This window comes from Monopterus albus, unplaced genomic scaffold, assembly GCF_001952655.1.
Source record: "Monopterus albus unplaced genomic scaffold, M_albus_1.0 scaffold77.1, whole genome shotgun sequence".
Lineage (NCBI taxonomy): Eukaryota > Metazoa > Chordata > Actinopteri > Synbranchiformes > Synbranchidae > Monopterus > Monopterus albus.
This window is the reverse complement of record NW_018127957.1, coordinates 409764-418780: the sequence shown is the minus strand read 5'-3', so window position 1 is coordinate 418780 and position 9017 is coordinate 409764. Positions and strand designations below refer to the sequence as shown.

General features: G+C 43.7%; 1 protein-coding gene across 1 annotated transcript; it reads left to right on the top strand.

Annotated features, from left to right (window-relative positions):
- The first annotated feature begins 503 nt into the window (after positions 1 to 503).
- Positions 504 to 7519, top strand: cited4a (Cbp/p300-interacting transactivator, with Glu/Asp-rich carboxy-terminal domain, 4a). Its single transcript, XM_020606425.1, has 2 exons — positions 504 to 716; positions 4443 to 7519. The coding sequence occupies exons 1-2, from the start codon at positions 552 to 554 to the stop codon at positions 5163 to 5165; spliced, it is 888 nt and encodes a 295-aa protein (XP_020462081.1). The 5' UTR covers positions 504 to 551; the 3' UTR covers positions 5166 to 7519.
- The last annotated feature ends 1498 nt before the right edge of the window (positions 7520 to 9017 follow it).

Here is a 9017-nt window from a genome sequence, read left to right as displayed (position 1 = left end):
TGTTGCATTTTTATGCCAGCAAAGAAAAGAAAGAAAGGAAAAAGGGTTCACTTAATGCAACCAAATGTGTAAGACACAAAATGTTTTATTTGAATAAAAAACTAAATGATCATGTCTAAATCTTGACCGTTTTATATCACACACCTATTATTACATATATTCATAGAGCCCCATGTGTTATATATAGATCCAGTCTGGTGCAATGATTTAAAACATCCTGTCAAAAGGATTTTTCTTGACAGCAGAAGTGGCTCCACTGAGCCTACAGCCTGAAGAATCCTTCCCTGCTGCTCTTTAAACAGAAAGCTTTCAGTTAAGGCAGTAAGGATCATTACGTATAATAGTGTAAGGGTAATGATAGCAGGCAGTAGTGAAATCTCTTTAGGAAATAGCGTGCGCAGCTGAGTGGGGATCCGTGGAGGTAGTTAGTGAATGTTTCTTTGCACAGTGATTAAGGGGGAGGACCAATGGCAACAAAGGAGACAGAAAGGAGGGTGGCTCCTCCTCTCCCTAGCCCTCTCTCTCCACGCCTCTCTCTCTGTGCCTTATAGATGTGTATAATCCCCGAGTTGACCCAGAAAACAAACTCCTCTGACTGCCGAGACGACGCAGAGTTAGAATCCGCCGCAGGGCTGCATGTAGCCGGAGCATCAGCTGGAGGAACGACCCTGGCACTGATCCAACTTCTCTGTTCGGATTCCACATTAATACATCGGGTAGGTGTAGTCTTCTGTTACTCCTAAAACAGGTGAAGAGGCAGCACTTTCCCTTTGTACTGCTGACTGTTTTCTAATATTCTCTATGTTATAAAAAACAGGCTGATTGGAGGCAGGCAGTCATTTCTGTTTTATTTCACCCTGTCACTTTTGTTTGCTTGCAGTCTCAGTGCCTGTTACATTTGTAGCACTTTAGGTATCGAATCATGTCAAAGAGCTCACATGCACGTTCCCCGAAGATAAAAAATGGTCTCATGCCTGTGTAATAATGCCAGCAATTATTATACTCCGTCAGACTATTTATTTACAAAGTGGCATTTGGCTGAATGTACTCCAGATCTGCAAAGAGCCTCCAAAGATAAGACATAAGAGCAGCATTTGCTATGGTAGATTTATGTCATTGAGGAAACTGTCTTGTTTTATCAGCAGTAAAAGGACTGAATTGCTACAAGCAGCCAGGGGCACCGTAAGAGTTCATTCTGGGGGATTTTGAAAGGCTGAAATGTCTTTGTTTTTCACAGACATTCATTACATGCGTACTCTGGATGTGTTTTTATGATGGTCCCATTTGGACGCAGCTTAAAAAATAATGTCATTAATTTTAACAAGCCAATCACTTTGACAGCAAATTATAGTTTCAGTGTGAACAGTATCTGTTTGTCATCTGTAGGTAATCTTAATTGAAGATCTTTTGTAATGACAGTGTGAAGATGGAGGCAGGGGCTGTGGGGGTTGTGTGTGGTCTGGACAAGGATTCCTCTGCGTCCTTTGGCTGCAGGGGCATTGCTCCCCTCCCTTGTCCCTGTGATATGAAGTGGCAGTTCACAGATGGTGTAATCTTGGAGGTTTGAGGTGGATAGATTTTTTTATGGGGACACTTCTCATTTGACTGGAAACGTTCGAATGAGAAAGAGAAACTGTGGATGAGAGTAGTTTCAACAGAGAAAAGAGGTGTGTTGTCATGAGAGTGGAGGTTTGTTTCTCTTTTTTTAATTAGATTGTTTTAAATGGGTACTCAAGCAATTTCACTTAGCAATTCTGTCCAACTGGGAGACTCATCAGAAAAAGACTGAAGAAAAAATGGTCTGAACCAAAGCAGAGATATCCAGACTCTTAGTGTCTTGTGTTGGTCAAGCTCCAAAAACACTGCATTCCCCATAATGCAACCGGGTAATATTTCTTTTATTAAACCCTTTCTGCTCACATCTTTGAAACTCAGTCCTGCACTTTGTAATGGAGACTTGTGTGCCATTACACACACACACACACACACACACACACACACACACACACACACACACACACACACACACACACACACACACACACACACACACACACACACACACACACACACACACACACACACACACACACACACACACACACACACATGCTGTGTTTTCATTCCTTGTGGGGACTAGCCTCTGGTCCCCACAAGGATGGCCGAGTCCCCATAGTGTGAGTGTGTTAACAGGTTTCGGTCCTCATGATATAAGTAATACAAAGGCACACCCACACACACACCTCCTTGTTTTCATCACTTACTGGATCTCTAGACTTACATTCATTTCCAGGAGACTTACCCCAACCTTAACCAGAACTCCTGCTTGCCTAACACTTAACCAAAGCCGACACCTGCTTTAACCTTACACCCCATAATATTTGTAAAATTTGTAGAATTTGAACTTGCATCTGGTCCCCATGGAGAAAGTAACCCATGGATTTTGGGCCACACCAGTATAGAAAAACAAGCTCATACACACATAAAGATTTAAGTAGCAATCCCTATTCAAGACAATCCTGATGACATCTTTGTAGAGCTGGGTGACATAAGAAATTAATTTGATTAAAATGGATGCCTGGTCTTGGTACACACCACCAGGGAAAGATGCATGGATCTTGAATGTTGCCCAACCCCAACCAGTGCTCAGTGGTGCAGCCAGCAACAGTCACTCTAAGCATCCTCTCTCCCCACATCGTTACAATCTCACCACTCTGACTGTGGTGATGTGGTGCTTGGTGGCCCCCACTTCCGGTGTCTTGGACCATTTGTACCCGGCATTGCCCCTGGGTGTGCCAGGGAGATGATGGACCCCCTGACCACTAAGGCATGGCATCTGATACCTGTGTCGCTCAGCTGCTCTACTCTTTCCTTTCTGTGGTGGTGCTGCAGCAGTGCCCTGGCTGGCTACTTCCTCTACGTCCGCCTGCTGCACTCAGTGTTCCAGCCTGGGGGAGCACAGCACATGCATTGGCCAAACCTGTGCTGCAGTGCCCTCTCAATGGCAGACCAGTCGAGTCGCACCTCAAGCTGCAGCGAGGATCTGCAGCTCCCTGCCCTCCAGAGCAAGGGTAAAACAGGCGGCAGTCTCCTTGATCAGCCAGGAGATAAACTGTGCTGCTGTCTGCACTTGGATGAGGTACATCTCCAGTGGCTTGTCCTCATTGTAGCGTGGCAGCTTCAGCGCCCCTTGGTGCCTGGCCTCTGGCTCCAAGCTGGAGTTTTCTGTGTGTGGAACACTGGCTCCATCAGGGGTCTCGTTTTGGCAGGCAATCCTCCAGCAGCTGCAGGAACTTTCAATTTGGGTCGTGTTTTAAACCCCTGTAGCAACATCGTCATCTGATCTCACTTCTAACACCAGTGTAATGAAGGTTGGAGATACTGTAGCAGAGTCAGAGTCATACCCCAAACAACCCTGGATAGCGACTTTTTATTCCTAACACACACACACGATGGCTGAAACCCACTAGTTCCACCAGAACCCTCAGTCATGGTGTCCTGGCCCAACGCCCTATAACAGAATATTAACATAACAGTAACTGGAACACACAGTCTCTGTCCATAGCGGCAGGCAGGCGCTCTGCTGGTGCCCCTCCCTACCCCCAGCACACTACAGTATCAATATGTTATTTAGCAGTTCTGTGTGTGCACAGGCCCACAATCTTGGGCTCTGTTAGGGTTAGGGTTCAATTTGTGCTACGGCAGCATAGATCATCAGAACACAGGTCATGCACATTCAGCTGTCTTGTGGTGAAAATATGTTTCAGTTGTGTTTTAGTCTTGTTTTTATGATTGGGAGTTGTCCCCAAGCTGGAAAAGAATTGGTATTTTTGGCAGTATTTTTTAACAATGTATTGTGATTAAAAAATGTGACAATATGCGTCGTGAAACAGAAAAATGGATCCCAATATCAAGTCAAGACTCCCATGTAACGGATTTATGTTAACAAGAAGGGTCAATAGTCCAGAGCTGTTTTCTTGACTGACCTGTTGTTGACTCCGATTTTACTAGGGCTAACTACACTAGCCAGTAGCCACACATTACATTAGCCATACTAATCCAGTTACACTAATACTGAATAATGGAAATATTTGAATAAGAAACAAAATGTTTGAAAAGAGAAAAAAAGAACAGAATAAATAAATAACTGTGACACTAGCTTTCATTCTTACTGTAAGTGTAAGCCTTGTATTGTGTATTGAACCACACCATGAGCTGGTTGCATTATTACACCCCTAGAACTTTAGAAAGCTCCCTCCAGAAGCACAAAAGATATTATGCAGCAGTTTTCACAGGCTGAGTAGTACTCAGGGAGCTTCATGTGTGAAATTGGTGGAGTACCCCTTTAAATTGTGGATATTTTAAATGTATTTAGGTTGTAATGACTACTGGTTGTATTTCAAAAAATTGATGTGTTTTATTTTAACAACTGTCTTTCTCAGAGTGAGAGAGCAGCCATGGCTGAACACATGATGATGCCCATGACCCACAGCTTCAGGATGGGCATGAATGGACCTCCACAGCACAACGGCCAGCCCGGCCTGCGCGCTCTGCCTAATGGCCAGGTAATGCACTATGGCAGAAACCCTCAAAACAACATGGAGGCTGCCATGAGACAGAGGCAAAGCATGGTGGGACCAGGAGGAATGGGCGGCCCTGTGAACGGAGCTCCCATGGCCAACCACCACCACCAAATGATATCTGGGAACATGATGTACAATGGCCAGGGCCCACAGCAGCAGCACCACCACCACATGCACCCCCAACAGCAGCAGCAGCAGCAGCAGCAGCAAGGTGGACACCTGCAGCAGTACCTCCCTGGTAACCTCACCTCCCAGCAGCTCATGGCCAGCATGCATCTGCAGAAACTCAACACTCAGTATCATGGACACCCACTCGGCTCAGCCAACGGACACCACCTGCCCAATGGTGCCCAGTATCGGGTGGGTCCAGCCCAGCTATCAGGCATGCAGCACATTGGCGGCCCTCTGGGGTTAAATGGCACAGACATGGATCTGATTGACGAGGAGGTTCTGACTTCACTGGTGCTGGAGTTTGGATTGGATCGTGTTCAGGAGCTGCCCGAGCTCTTCCTGGGACAGAACGAGTTTGACTTCATATCAGACTTTGTGTGCAAACAGCAGCCAAGCACAGTGAGCTGCTGAGCGAAGCGGCTGAAAGCTGGGCTGTTAGTTTGGACTGAACACCCCAAAGAATGACTGAATGGCTACGGTAGCACGACAAGAGGAGACAATCTCTCTGTTCTGTTTGAGTGTATTTGTGTCTGTGTATATGACAGTGTCTAGCACACCTTCACACTGACCTGCCTGCGAGTTGATGAAGAATTGTGATGAGAGAAAACACAGCAAGAGCGCCAGGTTTCTCTTCTTTGAGCTGGCGCCAGTACGATCTGTTATCTTTGGCCAAATTACAGCATCCTGATGCAGCGGGTTCTGTCTGTACCCATCTGGCCCTCAGCACATGTGCCTGCAGTGCAGAGGCTTTGGGATAATTGGGAGCTTAATAAACACAATGGGGGTAGGCAACCTGGAAAGACTGTCCAACTGGGTCTGCTAGATTCTGTGATAAAATGTATTTTATCTCTGATGACACCTTCAACCAGTAGCAGATGTTTTACAGATTTTTAAAATTTTGTCCTCTGAATTTGATTATACAAGGATGAAGGGGATAAAGGGATTTAGAGTCAAGAATGATTTTTTTTTTTGTATGTGTGTGCATATTGAAGGCTGGCTCTTCCTACAAAAAAAAAATCCTTGAAGAGCAGGAAAGCAAGGTTATGCAGAATTCCTTGGTGATGTGATGGGATTTGTCTCAGATTGATCAGGTGGATTGTGTTACATTGATCATTTCAGCTTTCAGCGTCATTTACCTGACTGATAGAATCTGCTATCACTTAATGTTTTGCATCGCTTAGCTGTAACTGATTCATTGCTTAGAGTGTTGGCTTAAACAGAGCTTTTGTTTGTAGAGTATGGCTCTCAAGTCTCAGTGCTCCAAGTCAGACATTTTGATGGTCATTGCAAACAAATCTTGGGTCACTGCTTAGTAGAAGTGGAGAAATGTATTCATATATGAGAATCAATTTAACTGTGACTTGTACTCAAGAAAATCAAGCAAAGATGCAGCAATCAGAAGCTGCTGGGCACAGATCTGAGGTTTGATTTTTCTTTTTTAATCAGGATAGTAAAAAGGAAAGAAGCTACAGTGATTGCAGAATTTATGCCTGTGTGTTATTTATGTGTATATGTGTGATGAGTGCAGTGAGACATTTAAAACCCATCGAATGGCACCCTCTTCCACAAACCATTTCCTGGTGCGCTGAGGTTTACTGGAGTCCCGTGCAGGGAATGAGGGAAGAGAGATTTTGGCGAGTGGACACAATGTGTGGACACAGCACTCGCTGACAGTGCTTACTATAATCATTTGAAGCTGCCGCTACCTGTGGGATTGATTTCATTAGGCAGGAAAAGTGAGTGAGGAGCACGAAGTCTGCAAAGTTGTTGTTTTTGCCATAGATTAGCTTACACTGCTGCTTTTCTACTGATTAAATTGAAATGACATGTTCTTACACACTTGTCTTAATTGAGGTCAGCCAGCACATTCACCAATTACTCAATAATTATATAAAAAAGACATATTCTGTGGCGCTTTTTCCTTTCTCTTTTTTTTCTGTGCAGCTGGTAATTAGGGTCTTGTCAAGGCTGCTGCTTTGCCACTGTAGGCCGGCTGAGGGAAAACTTCCTGCACTCATAATGCTGTTTGTGGAGGTGGCAGAGAGGTCAGGGCTGAGATGGTACACTGTGTTAATCTGTTCCAGTCCAACTGTGCTGCTGCCCCTGTCTCTCTGGAGATCTGCCATCCCCTAGCTCGCAAGTCAAACAATGGGCACTGAAGTACTGTTCTAAAGGCAGAGAAGTGCCAGTGAGTTTCTGCACTGTTTGACTTTCTGCCTGGCAAACTGCACCCAGAGAAACTCACAGCCTCACAGGTCACATGGAGATACTTCTGGCCTTAGCGAGACAGTGACCTCTGATTACTACTATGTCACTAAGCGCAGCCTTCTTGTGTATTGTATCTTTGTACTGTAGACTAGCAGTGAAGTTGATCTAGACACGTTTAAGGTACTTTTGAAAAAAACATTGTCAGATGTATATGTAAATCAGTGGCTGATTTTGATGTGTTGACAAGAGATTATATCCTGTGCTTTTACAAATGAGTGTGTAGATACAGTATACCAATGTTTTTGGGTGCAGGGGCCTGAAGCTTTAAGACCAAGTAGACTGCATTTTGAAGCAAGCGTGCAGGATACCACTGCTTTCCTATAAAGTGGCTGAGAATGTACAGTACAACACTTTGTGGGAACTTGTCTTAAGAAAGATAAACGTTTGAGACTGTACTCCTTGTTCTAAATTACGCATTCATTTGGGTAAACCCCTTCTCCCTCCTCCTTCTTTTCCACTCCCCCAAAGCTTTTGTAATGTTATTGATTCTATTTTAAGAAAATGTATTTATTTTCAAATAAAATATTTATTTAAAGAAGCTGGTTTTTCTATATGAGTCATTTATCTGCTGTTAGCTGTTAAAAACACTGTAATATGACACATGAACTGGATTTCTGGATAATACAGTGTTGTAATGTACCAAGCTGTTGCTTGCGTCAGTGGTTTAAACCACTGAGGCTTCGAGATGCTGTCGACTCCTCTTATTTACCTGACTTTTATTTTGTTGTTGGTTTTAGACATTACTCTGCCCACAAGCAGTGATGGATAAACACGAGTTCCAATTACATATCCTAAATAGTAGAGTTAGTACTCTGTCAACACAGTGCTTGACTCGGCTTTTTTAAAAATAAAACCCAGCAAAGTATTTTGGAAGGCTGTTTTCAAAAACCTATGGACAGACTGATGTAATCAGTCATTTAAAACAACATTTCTTTTTCCTTATATGACCTCTCCGGTTGCGCCATCTTCCTCCCACAGTCCAAAGACATGCAGCTTAGGTTGACTGGTGACTAAGTTGCCTGTAGGAGTGTATGTGGTTGTCTCTATGTGTCAGCCCTGTGACAGAGTGGTGACCTGTCCATTTAGCATTTGTTTAAAGTGACAAAATGTTTTTTTGTTGTTTTTTTTTTTACTATTTCTCTCACTCTCTCTGATTTGGGTCAGAATTGTTTCTCTTTTTTCCCCAAAGCCTAGTGAATATAGCTGCCCAATGTTCAAGGTAATGCAGTCAGAGCCATACTGAATCACAGATTCTTCAACTTACAATAGACAGTTCAGCCATCTTAGAGGCACATTTAACAAATTCTACCACCAGAAGAGAGAGAACTGGCTATGGTCAACACAGTGAGTGAGAAAGCACTATTACCTCTGTGCTGTGAGTGACATGATCAAATATCTTGTATTAAAGCTCTTACCTTTCCAAGAGAACAAAGATGCATTTGGGGAAGGTGAAGAGGACAGTTGTGGACTGGAAGATATGTGTTCAGGTGCTACATATATATATAATTATAAAAACAGCCGATGGCCACATCTGGAGATATGAGACACCCACACAAAATGTACAAGTGAATGCATGACAAACTCATTTCTGAAACTGATGGGATTCCAGCACACTGTGAAAACAACTGGTGGGTTGTGTCATTTGTGTAACTTTCCAAAACTGAAGATCCTACATGCACACCCACTTCATGCCATGATTAGCAAGTTGTAGGTGAGACGGGGCCAAGGTTTAAGCTTCTCTCTGGCTTTCTCTGTACATTTGTTACAGAACCAGGAGAGACAGCTTGAAGATGTGTGCCATTTCCCCATTAAAAACACCTTTCACTCATAAATGTGCTTTCTTATTTTTAGAGCCAATTAATACCTGTCTTCTACTATACTGACTGGTATAGGTGCATAGTTTGACACTAACAGGCAGTTTTCACTTTCCTCTGCTGAAGGGGGCGGATGTCTGTTTGCAACCCTGAAATCTGAGGTTCAAACATGGATGGGCAA

Excerpts from the sequence above, each read along its gene's own strand:
- cited4a (XM_020606425.1), top strand. The coding sequence starts at position 552 with ATGTGTATAATCCCCGAGTTGACCCAGAAAACAAACTCCTCTGACTGC. Across the intron at positions 717-4,442 it reads ATTCCACATTAATACATCGG|AGTGAGAGAGCAGCCATGGC; the intron begins GTAGGTGTAGTC and ends TGTCTTTCTCAG.